Source organism: Petromyzon marinus, chromosome 9 (genome assembly GCF_048934315.1).
Source record: "Petromyzon marinus isolate PM22_M1 ecotype Great Lakes invasive population chromosome 9, UKy_Petmar_22M1.pri1.0, whole genome shotgun sequence".
In the NCBI taxonomy this organism is placed as follows: domain Eukaryota; kingdom Metazoa; phylum Chordata; class Hyperoartia; order Petromyzontiformes; family Petromyzontidae; genus Petromyzon; species Petromyzon marinus.
This window is the reverse complement of record NC_133675.1, coordinates 6,646,838-6,671,911: the sequence shown is the minus strand read 5'-3', so window position 1 is coordinate 6,671,911 and position 25,074 is coordinate 6,646,838. Positions and strand designations below refer to the sequence as shown.

At 46.6% G+C, this 25,074-nt stretch overlaps 2 protein-coding genes across 8 annotated transcripts in view; one reads left to right on the top strand and one right to left on the bottom strand.

Moving 5' to 3' along the window:
- IDUA (alpha-L-iduronidase) overlaps positions 1–25,074 on the bottom strand; it is a 59,832-nt gene that overhangs the window by 15,179 nt on the left and 19,579 nt on the right. For 2 of the 6 annotated variants that reach the window (XM_076065848.1, XM_032950723.2), the window contains exons 4-7: positions 2,874–2,956; positions 2,417–2,524; positions 1,577–1,672; positions 664–866 (exon numbers count right to left, since the gene is read on the bottom strand). In XM_076065848.1, coding sequence (XP_075921963.1) covers positions 664–866; positions 1,577–1,672; positions 2,417–2,524; positions 2,874–2,956 — 490 coding nt within the window. The other 4 variants (XM_076065849.1, XM_032950725.2, XM_032950726.2 and 1 more) reach the window with 4 other exon arrangements.
- Positions 4,600–25,074, top strand: part of LOC116940634 (sulfate transporter-like) — a 32,716-nt gene continuing 12,241 nt past the window's right edge. Inside the window, exon 1 of one of the 2 annotated variants that reach the window (XM_032950720.2) lies at positions 4,600–4,815. In XM_032950720.2, coding sequence (XP_032806611.1) covers positions 4,747–4,815 — 69 coding nt within the window. In that variant the 5' untranslated portion in view covers positions 4,600–4,746. Of the gene's footprint in view, positions 4,816–14,202; positions 15,006–25,074 lie in introns of those variants that run through there. The other variant, XM_032950721.2, reaches the window with a different exon arrangement.

Below are 25,074 nucleotides of genomic sequence, written 5' to 3'. Positions count from 1 at the left end.
CCATTGTTGAATTGTACTTCGTAGTTCTCACGTCTATACTCCCCTCTTCTTTACAAACCCCTACTGACCAGAACACAGTGAAGTATGGTCAAATAACCCCCACGACCCGATTGGGTGTGGGGAGGCCCTCGCCCAGCAGTGATTCGACAAAAGGGCTGTACGTAATTAAAAAAAAACACACCATCAGCAAACATTATTTTTCTTCCTCCCATTATGACTCCACCCAATCCGAGGAATCTCATCTTTAGGCTTGCTGAGCTTGCTAAACCTAAGTGTGGCTTACATAATATGGCACAAAGTGTGTGCATTGTGTGAACAGCTGCAGGCAATGCTGCTGTCAATGGGGGAAACAAGCTACGCATTTGACAGTTTCTCAGCACAGAGCATTTGTTAATCTCCGACGTGTTTTCTGATTTTACCGCATGTAATATTCGGCATATCTAAAATTTTGCTGGAAATTCTGGGAACTTGCTCGGCTTTCGTAAGGAACTTCCAATTCAGTTCCAGAAGAAGCTGACAGGGTGGTACAACCTGAACACACATCAGAGAGCTATGCAGCACAACAGAGAAAACCCACGCAAGCAGCAATGTCATTCAGACACTTTGAAGTGTCAGCTGTGACGCACGCAATTTTACTCGGAGAGCAATCGATAACGGCGTCACCTTCTTGTGCATGGCGATGTAGTCGAGGCGCACCCCACGCTCCCCTGTGAAGTAGTTTGCTCCGTTGTGGCAGTGCTGGAGGAGGGCCCAACACATGGGAGAGCGTGGTGGAGGCCGGAACGAGTCCCCGGGTCCCCCGAACCTCAGCCGCGGACTCGCTTGTCGCAGCCCCTCCGAGCATGCGTCATAATAATTTAGAAAGCCTGACCCATGGAACAACACAAAAATATGTTTTTTTTTAAACACTAAAGTCATCACCTGCACTCATGAACATTAACCGGGGCTTCATTTGAGCCAGGTCTATCTGGGTAGGCGACGTGAGAAAATATACCCGGACCCGACATGGCACATCCAGTATAACTCTGGCTGTGGCTACTTGGGTCACGTGTCACCTAATCTACTCTACCAGCAACCCGGAAAATATTCAGCGAGAAATTAAGCCCCATATGCTGAGAATTACTTTGCACTTTGTGCTTAATGATTGCATAGTCGTGCACACAGTTACACTTAATAATATAATCACATTCATTCTATTCGTATAACCAGTGCTTAATTTCAGTTGGAATGATCCCAAAATGCTGTTCTGGGCATTATTTTCGCACTCCATGTCCGTCTCGTATTATTTTGAGCTAAATGTTTATAAACCTGTTCGTAGGATTAGCATAGCCCCGAACACAACTATAGAATGGAGTGCACGTAAAACAAGTTCTGCTTTTATATTCGATGTGAACGCCTCGTTCTAACAAAAAAAATTAAGTGCACGTTTATGCAAATTTAAAAAAAGGGACATATTTTAAGTGTCTGGTATGCAGGAGTACAAAGGTCAACTTATTTTTGACATTGGATTTTAAAAGCGATGCGAGCTGCACACATGGATGCGCACTGAACGCCCTTCAGAGATTCCCTGCGTTACCTTGCACCGTCATGCTGATGTTGTCGAAGTCGCCGTGATCTGGTTCATTCCAAGTCTCGAAGTTCCACTGAAGGACTTCACGCAGCCCATACATATCTGCCACGAGATGACATGCCCCCATTTCTTTCGGCACTCGGTGAATTTTCACTTTTGAAATGGTGCATCACGAAGGCGTGATTTAACTCCATTGCTTATTTTAAGTCGGAAAACAATTCAGTGTTGCTGGCGCACAGGTATCCCACAGACAGGCCATGACAGAACATTCACTGCTTGGGCGTGCTTAGCTGTTTCCACCACAAGCTGTGGATATTCTGCAATAGTCATACACTGTTGTCTTGCATGCAGTGAAGTAGCATCTTATATTCAGACATATTGGGGTCATTTAGTCATTAGCTAAATTAGTTCCGGCCGGATATTTCAGTGGTTTGCGAATGCAGTTCCCCAATGAGAAGATTGCAAATTCAAATCCTGGTTGGGGGTCAACTCAGCCCTTCGTTCTGCCAGGTCAATAAAGTGAGTACCACCACTTAGTAGGCAGTCAAGGGTGGTTGCCCTATGAGTGAACTCACTCCTGCCATAGGAATGTAGAATTCCAATCGCTGCCTTATGGACTGTATAAACAGGGATTGAGCACTCGCGTGTGAAACATCTGTGGCATTTTTTTGTTGTTAACTTTAAGATCAGTTAGATATCGGGGCTGGCCCATACCATCGCACAAGTCAATTTGAATGACTTGCCGGTCAGACAAGGGCACGGAGTCGAGCGCATTCCGAATCACACGCCGACCGACATTACCCCGTGTGGCCACACGCAGGGCAATGATTGGCGTGGCGCGTTTACCGACGTAGCGCTTTGCCAGCTCCGAGACCAGGCTCCTCCACGCCACCAGCTGCGTTTTGTTTTCGAAGTCGGTGAAGAAGCCAGACGGGCTGCCCATGAGCTCGAATCCTGCCAGGAACACGAGACAGTAACTGCTCTGTGCGACGTTGGTCTTGCACACGTGTGCGGTAACACCGACTCGGGACCGCGTAAAAATATAATCACTTGCGCGATCGTGTAGGAGGGAGTATTTTTTTTTTAATGTGTGTACGCACCACACTGTCACGGCATTTTAATGAAGAAAAAAGGTTTTATTGGACACATTTTTTTCGCGAAAAAGCAAATTCACTTATGACGTTCGCAATTTCCGAAACAAAGCAGAGAAATGTTTGCAGTGCTCCAGTTTATTTGTGGTGTGTTTAATAAACAGTGCAGTCAGTGTTACATTTTGTGTTTTCAAACATCACTCCCTACTCACCAGGTCTAAGACCGTTTTGTATGAGAAGCCCAATCATCGAGTCCAGCTGGGTGAAGTTATAATTCAACCTTCCATTCTCCTCCCTGCCAGTTAAGAGGTTTACATTATAATTAGAAATACATTGAGCCACGAACACAGCATACATAATCCATTACTGGCTAATATTCTGCGAGTACTCAAATAGATAATACATTTAGAGAGAGAGAGAGAGGTTAATTGGTGATAAATATTTGGATGAGAGGACGAATCCCCCTTGCTGAGTCACCGTGTGTATGAAGATTTTTAGAATCGCCCGACACAGCCTTCAACTTTGCAAAACCCAGTCTGTCCGGTTTGCCTGCCGGAGGTTCCTTCGAACACAAAGGGCTGTGGACAACTATGTTTAAAGGGCAAATTAAAGAAACAATCCGTTAAACAATGTGAACCGCAAACCGCACAATAGAGTAACGCATGTGAATTGTGCGTTTGGTTCTTAATTACTATTCGTGGTGTGCACCCCAACCTCGTCGCATCTGGGAAGACAAACGCGTGGATTTTGCCCGGAGAGTGGGGATGGTTGATGATGGGTTTAACCACTACGCACAAACAACACAGTGGGCATCAGAACGCAGTGCAACATCCATTGTTGTACTACACTTCTATGCGTCCAGCATCTATATCTCCCCACCTCCACCATCCCGCAATGCTCAGTGTGAAATATGATCAAGTATCTCCCCCCCCCACGACCCGAATAATGTGGGGAGGCCTTCATCCAGCAGTGGCTTGACGAAGGGCTGTACACACCAAGGATACTTATACGTGAACAATTACATTCTTTTAGAGTGGATGAGCAACAAGTGGCACTTTTGAATAGCTGACGAAGTAATTGTGACTCAGGTGGGTGTGAAGAAGCACTTTTCACTTGAGTAGTCTTACCTGCACTGCAACTACTTTGGGGCACTTAAGCATGCTCTCAAGCATGCTTGGCAGTGAACGTTTACAAGCATCAGCTGGCAAGTCAAAGAAATGGTCTGGTTCTATATTTAACACGAGTCTCCCTCGTATTTAAAGACCTGTTATGTCTACGGGCTCTAAGAATCCTCATCGTCCGTGGTCTATCCACTGCTTGATAAAGATCTCCCCGCACCACCATCTACAATGCATCTCACTGACACGTGAGTTGGTCCCATCGCTCCTCAACGGGATTTTCAGCTTGACGTATAAATATAAAATCAAGATTATAATGGCGTTGGAGAAGGGGGGGGGTCACAACATTTTTCAAACCAATACTCACAAAAAAAACCACATCACAGGCTTATAAATTGCCTGCGCTTGTCTAGTTTTTAAAGGGATATTACGTTCGAGATTTGAAACAGACGTCTCGTTATGCGAGCGACCAGAGACCGCCACGTCTATCTCGATTGCCTTTCGCTTCAAGTTCGCCAACACAACACTTACAACGGCTAAACCTAACCGAACGACGATACTTTATGAACGCGCCAAAGTTAGCGAAGTAATGCAACAGCAACAACAACAAAACAACAAAACCTCGCAGTACTGCCTTTTAAAAAAAAATTAACACAAAATTGTCAATCGGGCAAACGTTTGCTCCTCTTGTCGTCGTTAGAATTCACAACTCATTGCCAGTTGTTTCGCTTGAGTACGGTAAATGAATGACGTGAGGGTCTCCGCCCCTCTTGTGTGGTATTTCGCCTCTCCCTAAATACTGTATGTGCTCGAATGCCCCTGCCATGCTGGAGGCTGGGCTATTGCCGTGTGCACGCCGCACGTGGCACGCGCGAATTGCTGTCACAGCCCTTCTGGTGCTGCTGCTGCTGCAGCAGCTGCGTCCATCGCCGCCGCCAACGAAGCCAACGTCGCAGGCGGCTCACTCATGGGCGAGCAAGAGAACGAGGACTCGGCTGTCAACAAGCACCTGCTCGGTCCTACCGCGGAGGAGACGGTGAGCAATGATGCCAGCAAAGTGGTTTGACTTGGGAGTTTTACTGGTAGGAACGAAGTTGTAAACTGAGTGTACCAGCCCGCAATAGATTAATGTGTCCGTCCGTCCGTCCCCTTTCAATACTTTAACGAAGTGAAATCTCGTGACTGTTGGGTGTAAAATCAGCAGTAGACAGCGCAGAGACTTGATATGTCTTATTGCACCCAACATTTGGAAGTCACATTATCTCATTTGCGAACTTCTACCAGCCCACCCTGCAGGGACCTGTTTTGTTGTTGATTCGTTTTCGGTGAAAGGCAACAAGTTGATTTGGTTGTTGAGAGTCTCGAAGCGAGGGAATTACTAATATTGCGGCGCACATGGGTGGGTGGGTTAGGGGGGGTGCGTGTCACGACCGATAATTTATTCGTGGGATTTCGCCATGAGATTGTTTTCCTGTACTTCCTTTATGAACCCCGTTTTTTTTGTTAGGAGATTGAAATTGGTTGTCATCCCAGATCTGACTTACTGAGTTGTGGGTCCTTTGTGATGTTTTGGTAATGAGAGGATATTAATTTAAGTTGATGCAAATATGGATGTATTATATATTTTTTATGTTACAAAAATGTCGTTGGCAACAATATAAACAATTCATGTGCTTCTTGTTATTTGTAAATGGAAAAGCATGTGAAGCACGCTTACTAATATTTTGTATTCATAAATATGACAGTATTGCTTTGTGAACCATTAGGTGGTGTGCTTCGTAAGATAATATCACAAAGTAAATTATACGGAACTTATAAAGACCACAATTTAAGTGAAGCAGCATCCCCCCAAAAATAGTATAAATTAAAAGGACTGTTGCTCATTTTTATTCGACTATCCATTCATTCTCTCACCACTCTGTGTTGATCATGGACAACACTTATTTGTGTAAGCTATGGATTATTGTACTTGCTTTCCTAGTAATCTCTGTATATAAATTGGTTTACAGCCTTTTGGAAATCGACTACTGGAAACGGGCATCCCCATGTATTTCAGTCATTGGGGTTGTTTGGCCTTATCCCACCACACTGGTCAGTGCAATTTGGGGAATAGGGATAATCAGGACTGGTTCAGATAACTCACCACCGATATTAGCCGTAGCTGGCAATCGAACTCCGTTCGTCGCGTTTGTAGTGCAGTGTACTAACCGTGGCATCACCACACCACTAAATGTATCCTTCCATTCAAAATAATCTATGCCTTGAGTTTTCGGGCTGGCTGTTGGCTGGCCTCCTCTTCACCCCAACAGTAACTCTGTTATTAGCTTCGGGGGGTTGCCACCAAAACTAGCTAGGTAACTGGCTAAACGGGATTTCCCGTGTAACAAATAAACATTTGTTTGAATTGAAATGACGGAGCAATTTTGGAATACGTAATATATAGCAAAACCGAAGAGGTGGGAGTAACGAATACAGAAGACTGCTATGGTTAATTTAAAATTGTTCTAACATTTAAATGTTAATTGAGATGCACCGGATTAACAGCAAACAGAATCAAACAAAGTTATTCGAAGTTGCTTATTATGACAGCTCTCACGATTGCTATGTAAGCGACATGAATAATGAACTTACAATACTGACTGAGCGCTATGTACAATTTTCATGGATTCAGTTTTAAATGTTGATAAAGTATTTTATGTGAAGGCGTTGCAGTTTCGAGTCAAGGTTGAAATATGTCTGATAAAGTATTATGCGAGATAATACGATTGTAATATTTGCCGCACGTCCGATCAGCACGGTTGGTTAAGTACGATGCGAAAGACGTTCAAAATACATCGGTTTGTTTATTCATCGTGACCCAAAAACTGAACAAAAGAAGTTTCATTGTGTAAAAAGACCACCTGTTTGCGTCATCGTTACAAGTAAACGCACTGCATGTCATTGTGCACGTACGAGAATGACGTTAAGAAAAATGTTGTTCTGTTGCTCGTCGTCATCATTAGCTATGTATGTATGTTGAACTTTTTTATTGTTTTTTTTGTTTTTATTGTTTTATATATATTTTATTATTTTGTTGTTTCTCTTCAACGTGACTTTACCGAAAAAACTAAGAATATGTTGAACTTCTTTCGCATCGTACTTAGCCAACCGTGCTGATCAGACGTACGGGGAAAGATCAAACTAAACACAAAAAGTAGTCATAAAATAATTGGTTTTCAATTTAGAATGGATAAATCCATCCATCAGTGGACAGATCAATTTAGCTATGATCTATCCACTAATGGATCCAGGCCTCCCCCAAAATTGTTTCCATCTCTCACGGCCTTGCAAAGCAACAATCCAGCAAGCTGCTGCTGGATTGTTGTTGAGCTGCCTCTATCGTTCTGTTGGATATCCTCTCCTTTGCCTGCCACCCCTGTCGTTTTGACCCGACCACTAGCCAGCACCTCAATTTCTACGTGTCCTTCCCAGGCCCACTTGCTTTTCATCATAGTAAGTATGACGTCTCTAACGTGTGTAAGTTATCTAATATCTGTTCCTCTTTCCATCTCTTAAATGCCATTCCAAGAATGTACCTATTCATGCATCTTTGCCTACTTTCATTTCTGCCACTACAGAGAACACAAACTAAATATATACAGTGAGGGAAAAAAAGTATTTTATCCCCTGCTGATTTTGTACGTTTGCCCACTGACAAAGAAATGATTAGTCTATAATTCTAATGGTAGGTTTATTTGAACAGTGAGAGACAGAATAACAACAACAAAAATCCAGAAAAACGCATGTCAAAAATGTTATAAATTGATTTGCATTTTAATGAGGGAAATACGTATTTGACCCCCTTTCAATCAGAAAGATTTATGGCTCCCAGGTGTCTTTTATCAGGTCACGCGCTAAGATTAGGAGCACACTCTTAAAGGGAGTGCTCCTAATCTCAGCTTGTTACCTGTATAAAAGACACCTGTCCACAGAAGCAATCAATCAATCAGGTTCCAAACTCTCCACCATGGCCAAGACCAAAGAGCTCTCCAAGGATGTCAGGGACAAGATTGTAGACCTACACAAGGCTGGAATGGGCTACAAGACCATTGCCAAGCAGCTTGGTGAGAAGGTGACAACAGTTGGTGCGATTATTCGCAAATGGAAGAAACACAAAAGAACTGTCAATCTCCCTCGGCCTGGGGCTCCATGCAAGATCTCACCTCGTGGAGTTGCAATGATCATGAGAACGGTGAGGAATCAGCCCAGAACTACACGGGAGGATCTTGTCAATCATCTCAAGGCAGCTGGGACCATAGTCACCAAGAAAACAATTGGTAACACACTACGCCGTGAAGGACTGAAATCCTACAGCACCCGCAAGGTCCCCCTGCTCAAGAAAGCACATATACATGCCCGTCAGAAGTTTGCCAATGAACATCTGAATGATTCAGAGGACAACTGAGTGAAAGTGTTGTGGTCAGATGAGACCAAAATGGAGCTCTTTGGCATCAACTCAACTCGCCGTGTTTGGAGGAGGAGGAATGCTGCCTGTGACCCCAAGAACACCATCCCCACCGTCAAACATGGAGGTGGAAACATTATGCTTTTGGGGTGTTTTTTCTGCTAAGGGGACAGGACAACTTCACTGCATCAAAGGGACGATGGACGGGGCCATGTACCATCAAATCTTGGGTGAGAACCTCCTTCCCTCAGCCAGGGCATTGAAAATGGGTCATGGATGGGTATTCCAGCATGACAATGACCCAAAACACACGGCCAAGGCAACAAAGGAGTGGCTCAAGAATAAGCACATTAAGGTCCTGGAGTGGCCTAACCAGTCTCCAGACCTTAATCCCATATAAAATCTGTGGAGGGAGCTGAAGGTTCGAGTTGCCAAACGTCAGCCTCGACACTTTAATGACTTGGAGAAGATCTGCAAAGAGGAGTGGGACAAAATCCCTCCTGAGATGTGTGCAAACCTGGTGGCCAACTACAAGACACGTCTGACCTCTGTGATTGCCAACAAGGGTTTTGCCACCAAGTACTAAGTCATGTTTTGCAGAGGGGTCAAATACTTGTTTCCCTCATTAAAATGCAAATCAATTCATAACATTTTCGACATGCGTTTTTCTGTATTTATTTGTTGTTATTCTGTCTCTCACTGTTCAAATAAACCCACCATTAAAATTATAGACTGATCATTTTTTTGTCAGTGGGCAAACGCACAAAATCAGCAGGTGATCAAATACTTTTTTCCCTCACTGTATATCATTCCTGCTATCCAAGGTACATTTGTCTTTTAATCTAACACAACTTACTGGCTATTAACAGACAAGCTTTAATGAAATAGGTCAAATCGCCACAATTTCCAACTCATTTTGCAACAATGGACCTGATATAGTATCCCACAGAAGCAATTCATTAAACACTCGTTCGTAATAGCACGGGGAGCCGAGGTTGTTCAGCCTGGCGTGGGCAAACAAGTTTACGTTGACAGCTTGTCTACCCAGATAAACAAGACTGACAACAACTAAACTTTGTACATGACATTCCCATAGACATATAGAGGCTTGCGCTCTAAAGATAACCGCAGTCATACTTGTAATACACTCCAAACAATGCCTTTTTATGGCGAAACACCCATTCGTTAAACATGTCGGTTAAGGCAAACATATCTTGAAAGAGACAATGAAATGCAGGCAACATATTAATCGTCAAGTGTCCATGTTTCTGATTCTATATTCCACCATATGTCAAAATGTACACTGAGAGAAAATATTCCTCTTCAGGTATAATTACTACATTGCCTTCCGCGATGAAATTACATTTTCCAAAAGCACCCCCCGTGTCCTGCATTTGTTCACCTCTTTAGTTCATTATTTTGATCCCAATCCATCTGCAATTATTTCCCGAGTGAATACACACTCTGCTGTTTTCCAGTTATCCCCCCTTGAACAACTATTTTATTGGTTCACAGTGACGACAACACATTTACCCCCCCTATATTTAAGAGTGAAACAGGATAATTTCTGCACAATTCTGGCTGTTGCCTGATGAGGCTGGTTGTTGTAATTACCGGTGAAACGTCGACCTTGAATTGTAAATGTTGTGGGTTTACTCTCCAACGCACCAGTGTGCTGAACGAGTAACGATTTCGCATGTTTTGTTTACGTGACAAACCTTACTCATTGGCTGTGTTGGGTGATTGCGTGTTTAACGACAAATGTATTTGTTAACGCTATCTAACCCAAAACAACTGAAGAGATTTTGATTTAAAGCTTTCGTCACTGCAGTAATTCATATTCTTAGCTCTCATTGGACTTGTGACTTTACCGAAAGAGCTAAGAACTGAAGAGATATTGGTTGTGAAGCTGACATGAAACTAATTTATTTTGTTGAGAAAACTTGCTTCACGTTACCTTGTATTTGTTCGTATTCATTCCAACTTAGCAGTTTTATTTCTTAATTTCTTAATATACTGTGCATTAAAAAAATACTAAAAAAGCATAATTGTTTTAACAATGCAGATTACATTCCTACTCGGTATACTATGATAAATGATAACAATTAAGCACCCTTTTGGCAATCCAGTGCTGGATGAAATCCTGTACATACTGTGTTCATAGTGTGCAGGTTGTATGTATGTGTTCTATGTATGTTGAACTTCATTTGCACCGTACAAAGCCAACCGTGCTAATCCGTGGTGCGGTTGGTTTGGGGTGGGAAGCAGACTGTTCAGGTAACCCTCATTCATCACTGATTTCAGCCGTGGAGTTATAGTGCAGTGCGTTAACCACCGCACCACCACTCCACCCCAGTGATGTATACGCAATTGATTAAATAGCAGATCTCTAATTAAGGCACCCTTGGTAGAAAATATACATCCATCGGACAATCACTCAAACGTGGGTGATTGTGCAGGGCCTGACCATGTCGAATTTGGAGAGAAAAAAATGCACGTGCAACCATTTTTTTTACTGTTTGGCAATGTTTAGAAATTCACTTTGTGATGTAATTTTTTTTAAAAATGTCATAAACATTAAACGAGGGTTTTTTGTCCACAGTTTTCTTTTTTTCCCCCCCACGGTTGTCTTGCATCAGAAGGTCGAACAAGTAGGCGCCCTGACTGATTTCGCACGGCTAAGAAGACAACGTTTATTAACTCGCCGGTCAATGAACGCTCGCTCAGCAAACTTAATTATCCCAGCAAAGTTCACTTGGCATGCCGTTCCGTATATTGCACAACTAAAACAAAATTAGGTTCAGTATTTTTCCAAACTATTTAGAAAAATGCACCATCGATTGCATTATGTGGGAAACCTATATTGATTCCAATGTACTTGTATGCCCAATGAAGAGTGACCGTTAAGCACAAACAAAAAGCTCACCACTATCGTCAACAGCACCGCCTTACAAACAGACATACTGTGTTCTCCAGTTTATAACACGCCCTGGAAAGTAAGACACAAAAACCTTTACCCAGTGTCAATAAATGTATACAAATCTGGTTATACACATGCACCTACCGGAGTATAAGATGCATCCAACTTTGAAAAAAATACGTACAAGCAAAACAAGTGCATATTATACTCCAGAGAATACGGTAATAGGCTTCAGCTTTAGTCAATGGCACTTCTTCAAGGATCTCTTGCCCTCAATATCCATTCATAAGCATCAGCTGATGTATTATGTATATTCTGTATTACAATGTTTTCTGTTGTAAGACGATGCTATTGATTAATGTGTTTTTTTAGTTTTTTATACTTTTGCACCACTGCCAATGCAATCCACTCAACTGTAAATGAGTGGTACAGACCAATATGCTCTTTAGCCTCATTATACATGTGCAATGTTTACATAGCTGCATAGAGTATGATAAACGCAGCAGTGGTTAGTGCATCGCACTATCAACCAGGCAACCTGATTTTAATTCCAGGCCACGCCTAACATAGGTAGCGAGTGACATCTGAACTGGTCCTAAGCCACCCTTTACCAGCCCACACTGACCAGCACGTTGAAGTATGCTACAACCATCACCTTCACGAACAATGACGTGGGGAGGTTATTAATCAGGTCACATAGTCACTTTAAGATGTTTTCTTGTTCATGTTTTTGTTTTTTGTTTGTTGTGGTTGCACCCGATTCAAGAGCCGAATGGTTCACAGGGCTATACCAAATAAATGAAACTGAAAAACTGATTGTCAAAGCGCTGTAGTATAATGGAAATATCTTTATATTTTCCTATCATAAATTAATTATTAAAGTGAAATCTCAACTTGTCATGGCTACACCCCCTCCAACAGACTGAACTAAAGAGTGCAGTGAAGTTGACTTCATCCAGCAGTGGATTGACAAAGGGCTCAACATTATTCTTACAGAGCATTAAAAACATAATTCTTACGAAACATTCAGCTCCATACATGACCATTTTGTACTTACAAAGTTAACCTTCACTTGCAGAGTTAACCTTCACTTACAGGAGTTAACCTTCACTTGCAGAGTTAACCTTCACTTGCAGAGTTAACAATCACTTGCAGAGTTAACATTCACTTGCAGAGTTAACATTCACTTGCAGAGTTAACCTTCACTTGCAGGAGTTAACCTTCACTTGCAGAGTTAACATTCACTTACAAAGTTAACCTTCACTTGCAGAGTTAACCTTCACTTGCAGAGTTAACCTTCACTTGCAGGAGTTAACCTTCACTTACAAAGTTAACCTTCACTTGCAGAGTTAACATTCACTTACAGGAGTTAACCTTCACTTGCAGAGTTAACCTTCACTTACAGGAGTTAACCTTCACTTGCAGAGTTAACCTTCACTTACAGGAGTTAACCTTCACTTGCAGAGTTAACCTTCACTTGCAGAGTTAACCTTCACTTGCAGAGTTAACCTTCACTTGCAGAGTTAACCTTCACTTGCAGAGTTAACCTTCACTTACAGAGTTAACCTTCACTTGCAGAGTTAACATTCACTTGCAGAGTTAACAATCACTTGCAGAGTTAACAATCACTTGCAGAGTTAACCTTGGACACTTTCAACATGATAGGCTACAGACCAGTGTAATCTACATAACATTATTAAAACTGGGGCCTGAAGATCATGTTTACGATGTCCTCAGACGCTCTGAGGCACAATAATGAGCAACATGTGGCTGCATTCCGATGTGTTTTTTTAATTTAACTCTTGTTTTATTTAAATATACCTGTACCAGGCCTTTTCTTGCCTATAATCTCGTGAGATTTTGGAAACTAAGCAAGATTTTTGAGCCTGGATAGAGCTTGAATGGGTGACCACCATGTCGGCTGCTGCAGAGCTACATTGTTAACCAGGGGGCAGTGCAGACAAATCCATTGTGAGAATTTTATTGCGTTATTTTATTTTATCAATGTATTATTTTATTCTCATTCTACGTGACTTTACCGAAAGAACCACCATGTCGGCTGCTGCAGAGCTGCAGAGCTGTTGTACTGACTGTACTATGCTGCAACGTCTGTGTTATCTGCTTTCGCAAAACCCTTGCCAACCAGCCTGGCGAAGTAAGGTCAACCTATTATCATGGCGTGGTGAGACCCTCGTACAAACTGTGGACTGACAAAAGTGCTCTAGATGTACATGTCCCAGTCATCTTATCTCATTCTATTTAAGCATTCTAAACTATGCATGAACAACGCACAGTAGGGTATAACAAAGAGCATCACATCACTATTCACTGCCATGGAAACCCACACGTGGTGAGTGTGGTGGTCCTGTTGAAGGCTCTATTGACAGTCGCAAACAAGTAGAGCCTTGATAATGGACCCCTCAGCACGTATTAACAGTGGGCTGAAACGAGTACACAAGCGGGTGAACCTTGGACTTGAAAATCATTACGCCGAACATCCAACCATGCCAACATCACATGCACCATCATGGCATGCCTGATCAAATCTAAAGTTCAATTCTCTCGCCCCCTTTGACGCACTGGTAACTATTTAACGGTGACTTGATTAGTGAAGTTATTATGGCAATTCATGCCAACGCCAACCACAATGATCCGATTGGCATGGTTCTCTGTTCCAAACAGACTCGGAGGGTGCGGTTGATAAACGGCAAACGAATAATAAACCCGCATAGCTTTTCTACAATACGTTGGAGTCGGTGAATACCCAGAGGTTTATGTTGCAAAATGAAATAAAATCACTTGCATTTTTGATGTTACATAATGTATTGGTATAATTGTCTCATTGGACTTTGCTACATAATGGTGAGCAGCTACATCATGGGACCTCCTTTGCCAGTACCAAAATATGAGAAAAAGTTATCCCCTTTTTTCTGGCAACACAACAGGTGTTAAGATTCATAATAAAGGTTTTTGGTTAGATCAAACTGAGGTGTTAAGATGTTAAAACACTAAACTGAAACCTTTGATTCCTTGTAAAAGGTTTCCGTTGTCTTTGTGCTGTACGCCTTTTGGCGTCCTCTGTTCTAACACCGTTTTGAGACTCGGCTCAAAAGAAAGCTGTCTCTGGTGTGGACCAAACAGTTTCAAGGACAATGCTTATATTATGAGAGGTTTTTCTGTTTGCATACTGACCACAAGCATTGTGGTTAATGCAGACATGATTCCTTGTAAAAGGGTTTCAGTTTGGTGTTTTAACATCTCAACACCTGTTTTGTTGCCAGAAGAAAAGGGAAAACCTATTCTCATAGGATTGTATACACAGTAATGACATTGTATAATTAAGTCTGCACCAAGCTCTGTTAAGCATATTGTTTGGATGCCAATGAAACTGTATTCCAGTTGGATTGGTGGCTCATTCTTGTTAACATTTTCTTAACGTGCATCACATTAGTCAAAGCACATCGTCTTCACACGTTTCCCCAAAGCATTTCCTCGTGCGGGAAAAAAAAAAAACTGCTCATATCGTGGTTTCGATATACACTACTACTTAAATTAATGTAAAAAGGTGCGTGACGTCCAGTTCTCATTTTATTTCATTCCAACGCGCACATTACACGTGCACGCACTGAACGTATTTTGACACACACACTAGTTCTGTCACAACCGATGAGAGATGATTCGCTGATGTGACGCCTTTTGGAGAACGAACCAATCCACTCTTTAGCCGCCGGTGGTGAAAGGTCACCAGGAAGACATTAGCATAAAAAAGTGGACATTGAGCACTGGCTGCTGTAGTTTTGGGACGAGCTTCTTTGGGCATGGCAGGGTTGTCGCTGCCCCTACATGCGACTGAGAAGGCATGGTGAGTGAGCGAGGGCAAACGCCTTCACATCGCCACCACCGGCGATGTACATTATAAAGCGCTGGTTTGTAAAAAGAAGAAAAAAAAGCACACGCTGGTATTGCCACTTGTGTTGGTCAACTTCCTCTTCATGTAATTTTTTTTTTAAAATTCTGAGCAGCTGCGGTACTTGTACACGCGACTTAATGTAAAAACATCCGATTTAAAGCTTTCGTGACTGCAGGGATTCATATTCTTGATTCTTTCGGTAAAGTCACGTAGAAGGGAAACAATAAAATAGTAAAAATATAAAACACAAGCAATCATCACACCTGATGATGATTGCTTGTGTTGCAGTCGAAACGTCGTGAGAATTTTATTGTTTTATATTTTTATTATGTTATTGTTTCCCTACTACGTGGCGACTACCGAAAGAACCAAGAATATATAACACATCCGGTTGGCTCTTTTCGAAGATCAACTCTACTGCAGTCAAAGTACGTTGTGTTTTCACACTTTGCTAAAACGGGGTTGTAAAAACGATAAATGTGCGAGCACAATTGGAACCAGTGACCACGGGGGGTGGGGGGGGCGTTAAAAGATTAACGCCTTTTTTTGTCCAATCTCGATAAACAGGTTATACACGGTAAAAAAAGGAGGGAACAGTGACCTAATGATGACCATTAGCAGATCATGGTCATCACAAGCTTGACCTATACTTCGAACAGAAGGGTTCATCTGCACCTGGAGAAAACCGGTACTATTGATTGCCAGTCGCAATTGGATTTTTCTACCTATCTGCAGTACACAACAACAACGTTTGCTGACAAGTTGCAGTTTGTAGCTACAATAAAACTCAAGGTGGATAGCTCACAGGAAAGTAGTTTTTTTCACTTCTAATTCATTATTGATAACAGCCATGATCAATCCACAACTGGATGAAGGCCTCCCCATGTTGTGATCTCCTCACGGTCATGCGATGGTCTTGCACATGAGCTATTCTCATCGCTCCGTCTCCATGGGGGTCTTCTCAGGCGATTTCCATCATGTCACCACACTTCCATTGGTCGTCATCCCTTCTACTTAGCAGATCATTGTATGAATGCATGTAGAACTTCTTTCGCACCTTACGGAGCCAACCGTGCTAATTGAAGATGTGGGGGGGGGGGGAAGGACAACAAACTTAAGACAAAAAGCGTTTCTCAAGAAATGAGTTTTCAATCTAGATTTAAAAGTGCATAGCTCCAGTGGCTTTCTAATATCGGAAGGAAGATAATTCTAGATGACCACAGAAGCGCATGTGAAAGCGCACGATGCAGTGACCGTCTTTGTTCGATGGATAGCCAAAAGCCGCTGCGAGGATGACCGGAATTTGCGTGATGGTTTTATGCTCCTTGACGAGATCATAAACTATCACTATGATGTCACTAAATAGAGTTTATTTTTTGATCCATGCGTTCCAAGGCCGTAGCCATTGATTCAACATTGGAGGGGACCAATTCTTCCAGGAGGTCTGGGGGCCCCCCCCCCCAGAAAAAAAAATCTAAATTTGAAAACGAATTTCCTGCCTAAAATATAAAAAAAATTCACCAACACATAGGATGGACTTTTTATTAATTTTTTACAATAATGTCTAATAGTGTATTGTATTACATTGCTCTGTTTTTTTATTTTTTTACCTTTTCTTGTTTCATTGTATGTGTAGTGGGTTCCAGGACACGGAGACGGCAGAATAGAAGCAGCACTATTTATTTAAACCTTAACAAGGGTTACACTAGAAGGGGTAGCGGCCCCTCCACCCGTATAACTCAGGAACACACCCCAGGCTCTCTGGCCTAAGCTCTAGGCTCCCAGTTCCTCCTGGTAGGGCTCTAAGGGAGGCTATCAGATCCGGCCCTGGTTAGGCACAGATCTCGGCACCCCGCCGACCAGACCGGCCCTTAGAAGGACTCTGACTCTGGGGCTCTGGGGCCGCACCACTGGCTTGCTGTGCCGGCCCTGAAAAGGGCAGCGGTCACAGGAGTTCCAGGGTCTCACCTAGCTGGCCTTCTTTCTTCACTGGTTGCTTCAGCCTCGGGCCCCACACTCTGCCCCGAGCTCCCTGGCTCCCCGCACTTTATACCCACTGGAGCCTTAGCGGACGTTGTTGTAGCCACCAAGGTGTGGGTGAACCACACCTTCCCGTGTCATGTGTTTATTCCCCATAGCACCCCTACATCACCCCCTCCCGTGTAACCCGCAGCCGTCCCGGCTGCAACAATACTCGAACAATAAACACAACAAACCCCCACCCGTGCGTGCCTCATAAGAACGAACACCCCAATAAATAACCCAACCCACCTATACAAAATTACACTATATACACATATACATTGTACCCGCCCCCCCCATCAACGCAGCAAGAAAACTTAACAGTGAACAACAAGAGTAACAAGAACCATTTTTACAACAAGCGGCGCATTTTGGCGCGAGTCCGATTTGCGGGTCCATCGTAGGGGGAGGGTCCGGTCGGCCCGGCAGTGGGCACCGGCTGTGCAGGTGCACCGTCTTCCGTCACCCCGGAAGGGCAAACTCCGTCCCCACCGGGTGGCGCAGGCGCGCTGGAAGCCGTCATTCTTGAGGCGCCTGAAGGTGGAACAGTTAGCGAAGCATCAAGGGCAGGTGACGAAGACGCCGTCCGGGAGTCAGCGGAGACATCACATGCTCGGCCTGTGTAATGTGGTGGAGGGACGCGCGGCGCCACAAACGGCTTCAGACGCGAGGGGTGTACGTACCAGCGGCGTTTCCCCCACTGGATACGAACGCACTGCGGCCGCATAACCTTCACAATAACCACAGGGCCCCTCCAAGGCCGCAACAATTTCGCCGAGGTCGCCAACGGCACCTGAGGGCAGTGCAGCCAGGCTTGATCGCCTGGCTTCCACGCATGTGTGCGTGATTGGCGCGATCGCAACCTCTCGTTGGCCTTCTGCCGAGAGGAAGAGTTTTGGGCCGCTGCCTCCCGCGCCTCGGTCAACCTCAGGATATTAAATTTAACGTGGTCGGCCAATTTCGATTTTCTGCTGGTTTCCGAGACGCGGAGCTGATTCGCAATTGGTGGGTCAACGTCGCGACCGTACATCAAAAAGAACGGCGAGAAGCCGGTTGCCGCGTGAGGAGCCATTCTATAGGCGGCCAAAACCCCCGGAATGTGAAGGTCCCAATCGGTCTGGGAGTCACACACCTGGTGACACAACATAGATGTGAGCGTCCTATGCAGCCGCTCCACCATGCCATCGGTTTGTGGGTGATAGGGGGATGTGCGAATCTTTTTCGTACCAAGAAGCGCACACACCTCGTGCAGAAGGACGCCAGAGAAGTTCTTCCCTTGGTCAGTCAGCAGCCGTTCGGGAGCACCCTTGTCGAGGACATAGCCCTGGACAAAGGCCTCGGCAACGGCTGCTGCTGACTGGTTAGCAAGAGGCCATGCCATAGGCCATCGGGTGAAATATTCCACGCCAACCAGCAGGTACTTGTTACCCCTAGGGGTCGCAGGGAAGGGCCCCAATATATCGAGTGCGACGAGTTCGTTAACCCGAGAGACCGTGATAGATTGTAGCGGTGGGCAGGCGCCTTTTGCTGGTGGTTTTCGTTGGGCGCACTGAGTGCATGCACCCAGGAGGTCATCCACATCCCTTGCCATACCCGGCCAGAAGAAATCCAGCTGGAGCACGGCAAGGGTCTTGTGGGTCCCCAGGTGCAAAAGTCGCTCGTGTGCGGCCCAAACGGCCTTACCCCGCAAAGCGGATGGCACCACAAGCCTGTGACGGCAGGCCCTCCCATCCCAATGCATTAGGAGCCCCTGGAGCAGCCCGTATGAATCAATCCCCGCGACCCCCCGCACGGAACCCCCTGCGCGACGACGCAACGCGAGGAGGGATGCGTCCTCCATCTGGAGGCGCCCCCATTCAGCAACGGACAACCCCAGCAAGGAGTCCGCACCTCCCTCCCCGACAGGACCCTCAGGCAAGGGGTCCTCAGTGGCAGCAGCGAGAACCGGGATATCTAAGGGGGGCTATCCTCTGGCGGCTTACAACGCCCCGATCCCCTGAGACAAGCGCAATCTGAGGCGGGCGGCAGGCGAGACAGCGCATCCGCATTAGTGTGCCGAGCACCCTTCCGATATGTGGTCGTGAAATCATAATCCTGAAGGATTTCGAGCCATCGGGACAATTGCCCCGAAGGCTGTGTCACCCGCAAGGCATATTGTAATGCCGCATGGTCCGTACGGACAGTGAAATGCCGACCGTACAGGTATGGGCGATACTGTTGCATAAAAAATACAATAGCCAAGAGTTCCCGACGCGTGACGCAGTATCTCTGTTCCGCCGGAGACAAAACCCTACTGCCATAAGCCACGACGCGTTCCACACCACAGATCACCTGTGAGAGCACACCCCCAATGCCCGTATTGCTGGCGTCTGTATCGAGCAGGAAGGGTTCCGAAAAATCGGGGTAGCTCAATGGAGGGGCCCGCACGAGAGCGTCGCGAAGGGAACAAAAAGCGACCTCCTCCTCCTGGCCCCAGTGAAATTTCACTCCCTTCGCCGTCAGAGCGTGTAAGGGCTTAGCAATGGTCGCGAAATCCGCGACGAACCGCCGGTAATAAGACGCAAATCCAATGAAACTCCTGACCTCAGCCACCGAGGTGGGGGTTGGCCAGGAGTTGACACACTGCGTCTTTGCGGGATCGGTGGATATGCCCGAGCGGCTGACGATGTGCCCCAAATAGCGTACGGATTCCCGTAGCAGGTGGCACTTTTGCGGCTTAAATTTCAAATTCGCAGCACGCATTTTGAGGAACACGGCGCGCAAGCGCAAAAGGTGTTCGTCAAATGTCTTGCTGAACACGATGACGTCATCCAGATAGATCAAACAGACGTTCCACTGTAAGCCAGCCAAAACCAGTTCCATAAGGCGCTGAAATGTCGCCGGAGCGGAGTGTAATCCCATAGGTAACCGGTTAAATTGGAATAGGCCGTGTGGTGTGCGAAACGCAGTCTTTGGCTTGGACTCATCATCCAATGGGAGTTGCCAAAATCCGGATAACAAGTCCAACGTAGAAAAAAAACGTGCGCCAGCCAGAGCATCCAGAGATTCGTCCATCCGGGGAAGTGGATACGCGTCGGCCACGGAGATCTTATTAAGGCGGCGAAAATCCACACAGAATCGCAAGGACCCATCGTGCTTTTTGACAAGCACTATGGGTGCTCCCCATGGACTGGTGGAAGGGGCTATAATGTCTGCAGCCAGCATGTCATCCACTGCCAATTTGACATGATCTTTTTCGGCCGGACTTAACCGAAAAGGATTCTGGCGTACCGGGGCATTGTCACCCGTGTCAATGTGGTGACGCAACAATTTCGTGCACCCAATGTCATATTTGTGTTTACTAAAAACATCGGAAAATTCCGTCAGAAGGGTGCGTAGGCCGGCACGCTGGGAGTCGGACAGATCACTCGTGCCCGAACATAGTGTGTCCATCCAACTATCGTCCCCCTCAGAATGCGGTTGAGCCAGAGGATCGGTCCCCACATTACCCATAACCGTGTCTACCACGGGGACCGGTGTCGCGTGCGCGAGCACAGTTCCCTGAGGAACGACGGCCGTCTGTACGCCAACGTTAAGGGCGAGGATAAACGGGTCATCGCTCCCCTTAACGAGCGTTTGAGCGGCCACCAGATCCAGCCCGTTTTCCCCAGCCCTCGAGGGCCCTAACAGAATTCCCTGGTCCAGAACACCGGGCACGAAAGGCCGACGCAAGCGAAGGGGCACGAGCATTTGCGCCCCGGGAGGTACACGCACCGTCCGAGTGACGAACGCTTGTATCGACGCGCACGCTGCCCTTGAGGTGACAGGGGAAGGCAGGAATGTTACCCGTCGGCCCGAGGGAAGCTCGATGCAACCCTGATCAATTAGAATTTTAATCGGCATTTTGCCCAAAAAGTCCGTCCCCAACAAGCACGGAACCGCCAGCGAGGACGAGACTAATATCGGCCCGGAGAGTTTGATATCGCCAATGCAAATTTGTGCTCGAATTTGGCCTATGATACCCAGCGAACCCCCGTTCGCTGCGTAACATGGAACGGTGACTGGGAGCAAGGGGCGGCTTTGAACGGGAAGAATATTATAAATCAAGTCTGACACAATGGTCGCCGAAGCTCCCGTATCGACGAGGATACGCACCTCGACCCCGTCAATGTGACCCGCGACCACGGACGAGCCTGCCGACGCAGCAACAATGCGGTGGGCCAATTCCGTCCACTGCCCCGGCCCGAGCACCCTCTCGACCCCGCCGCCACCCAACAAACCAATGGGCGTACCCCGAGGCCCGTACACCGAAACGCGCGAGGTGGGGACAGGTGTGTGCACAGGCCGAGCATGTGGGGTGCCGCGACTTGCCGGGTTGCGATGCGGAGGCCTGTAGGCTGGAGCGCCGTCCGACCGTCCCGGCTGTCGTTGACGAGGCGCCCGGCATTCCGCAGCCACGTGGCCCTTGCGGCCACAGTTGTAGCACGTGATGAGCGCCTTGGGGTGCTCCTGGCGATCCGGTGTGGTCCGAGCCGGCCTCCCTCCGGATCTCCACTCCACCGGGCGACCCGCCGCGAAGACCTCCTCGGAGGGGGGGATGGTCGGCGTCCCAGCGCACACCGCAGCTGCGCCCTTGGGGACGAGAGGTGATCGACGCTGCGCTATCAGGTGCGCGTGGATGTGTCTTGCTGCCCGCAAGGAGCACATGTCCGCGTCGTCCTCTGCGACGATGACGATCTGTAGCTCCTGGGCCAACGCCAGGAGCTTCTCCGTCACCATCGCGTCCACCCCTTCGCCGTCCATCCGCGGGAAAGCCGCTTTTGCGAGGGCCAGGAGAGCCGTGCGATACGCCAGCGGTGGCTCCTTCTGGCCCCTGCACCGCTCGTGGAAGAGTTTGCGGCAGTCCGACGATGGCCCGTAGACTATGGTGAGGACCTGGAGCGCCGACTGTAGCGTAGATCGCGTTGATCTGGGAGCTGTGATGAGCGTAGCAAGGGCGTCATCGTCCAGCATGGCCGGTAGCGCACTCAACGCCTCGTTGTCCGTCCAGCCGGCCATCTCTTGATGAGCGAGAAAGCGGCGTTGAAAGGCCCCCCAGTCGCCGCCGTCTGAAACGAACTCCTTCAACACCGGCAGGCGTTGTTGAAACGATGGCTTCGTCTCTGAGAGGTGCCGCGCGCCATTTCCGGCCTCTCCACCGGTGTCTGAGGGGCTGAGGACACCCATCGGCGGTCGCGCAGGTGATGACGATGCGCCCGCCGATTGGTCCTGACAGCGGGCGTCCGTTGGTGATGACGTCACCACCGCTGATTGGCCCACAGCGTCCACGTGGCGCTGCGACCCTCCAATCGCCGTGGCGGACACTGTCATGGCGGCAAATCCGAAATCTGGTGGCTGTGTTTCGGCGGGAATGGCCGTTGAACGGCGTTCGTCTCTCTGCCGCCTTTGCGCCCGCAGCCCCGCGCGGTTGATTTCCTCCAGCGTGGAAGCCGCGGCATACAGCAGCTCAGCCAGTCGAGAGTGAGCCGCCTGCAACCCGTCCTCCATCGGCGGCCACTCCTCCAGCGGCGGCTGCTGTTGGGGCGTCTGGGACATCCCAGGATCGTCGGCCGCGGCCTCTGGCGCAATCCCAGGCGAGCCGTCCTCCTCCTGGGGTTCCTGTGATCGGTTTGTACTCCTTGTGTCCATTTTAAGACCACTTCTGACACCAGTTGTAGTGGGTTCCAGGACACGGAGACGGCAGAATAGAAGCAGCACTATTTATTTAAACCTTAACAAGGGTTACACTAGAAGGGGTAGCGGCCCCTCCACCCGTATAACTCAGGAACACACCCCAGGCTCTCTGGCCTAAGCTCTAGGCTCCCAGTTCCTCCTGGTAGGGCTCTAAGGGAGGCTATCAGATCCGGCCCTGGTTAGGCACAGATCTCGGCACCCCGCCGACCAGACCGGCCCTTAGAAGGACTCTGACTCTGGGGCTCTGGGGCCGCACCACTGGCTTGCTGTGCCGGCCCTGAAAAGGGCAGCGGTCACAGGAGTTCCAGGGTCTCACCTAGCTGGCCTTCTTTCTTCACTGGTTGCTTCAGCCTCGGGCCCCACACTCTGCCCCGAGCTCCCTGGCTCCCCGCACTTTATACCCACTGGAGCCTTAGCGGACGTTGTTGTAGCCACCAAGGTGTGGGTGAACCACACCTTCCCGTGTCATGTGTTTATTCCCCATAGCACCCCTACATATGTAATGGAAGAGATTAGGGATTAATAAAGCACAACCATAACCACAATCATATAAACAGAAATCTATTTTATAGCAATATATTGATGTGTTCCACTTCCCGTCCCATCTCTTGGTGTAACTCCAAGCATGTTTTGCATACTTTTCAGCTTTTGTTCAATTATCTTCGTTAGGACAACTTGTAAATACAGCGTTTACAAACCCACTGGACGCTCATTGAAATGTATCGTTTACATTTTTTAATGTGAAATTCGTTACAAAGTTTATTCTTGTTAAGTATAACAAGAAAGATAGGAATTATAATCTTAAGTATTTTTCCAAATGTATACGTCTACTGTAAGAAATGCATTGGCACGGTAACTAATCATGTAAATGACACGATGATGAAAAAGAAATGGCTTTTAAAAATATACTATTTTCAATAAAAAAAAGGTTCCTATGACATACATCTGTGATACCATCACAATCGCTATGAACTCAATGTCAAGAGCTCATCACAGTTAATATTGATTCATCCACATGTTGGCACCACTCCTGCTAGATCAGCGGTCCCCAACCTTTTTGGCACCAGGGATCGGGGGGGGGGGGTTCATAATTGGGTCTTTCCCCCTTTTTAAAGAATCTCTCCAGCGACGTTTGTTTTTTACTCATTTTGCCTAGAGTTAGCTTGTGGGTTTACCAAAACTGTGAAAGAGGCGCGGAAGGAAGTGGTAAATAATAAAATAATGGGGCGGGCCACGCGCGGACTCACCGCTCACCTCCTGCTGCTGTGCGGCCCGGTTCCTAACAGGCCACGGATCGGTACCGGTCCGCGGCCCGGAGGTTGGGGACCCCTGTGCTAGATGACTGAAGTTGTTGTAAGGTCAACGCCCATCATACAAAGGTCTCCTCTTACAGAATCCCCCCAGTTAGCTTGAGGATTTCTCCTTGGATGCCAGCTAGGGTTGCCACCGATTCTGGTATTCCCAGGATCATGCTCTTTTTAGGTAGCTGTTTGGGAATTCTGTAAATCTCCCCGGGGCATTCCAATTCCCAGTTTTCGTTATCTGCATAATAATAAAGCACTCAAGACAATTCATTTACATGCAGTTCTCTGCTGGTATTGTGCGATATTCTTCCCATGATCTAGATTTTTGTACCTCAGAGGTGGCAATTTGTTTCATTGCTAAACTGTGGGTGTTCACTCTAATATATTATTCAGGAACCTGCCATGTACAGGTGCTCCAACCATCACAACATCCTCTTCCTACTTACCGGTGCAGCTAACGAGTGGATTATCCATGTGGATTAATCATGTTTGCAAAGAAAACAAATAGGTTAAATCTTGACTTAAAGCTTTCGTGACTGCAGGAATTAGGTTAGTTTTACATTCTCACTGTTTATGTTATTAGCTGCGTCTTACTTTTCAAAGTTCATTTACCCCAGTGCTACACATGACCACAAACATGTCAGCAAGTAAACTGATCACTTGAAGAAGAAAAAAACTAATTGTGTGTTCTATGCCTTCACTCTCATCATAAACATGTAAACAACAAATGTTTTAAAGTCTAATATATGTGCTGTTGTTTTGTCTGGGCCACATGCACACGCCTCCAATGACCCTTACTTGACAATTGAGCAAAATACTTGGTAATGCTGCGTTGGCAGTTGTGGACGAGGGAAACTCAACACATTCGTCAATAACACTGACTCTAAAAGGAAAAATACATAATAGGTGACGTTTTGGGCATGACCCTTCTTCATAGTTCACTGAGAGTCAGCTGTGCAGATATAATACTTTCTTATTACATA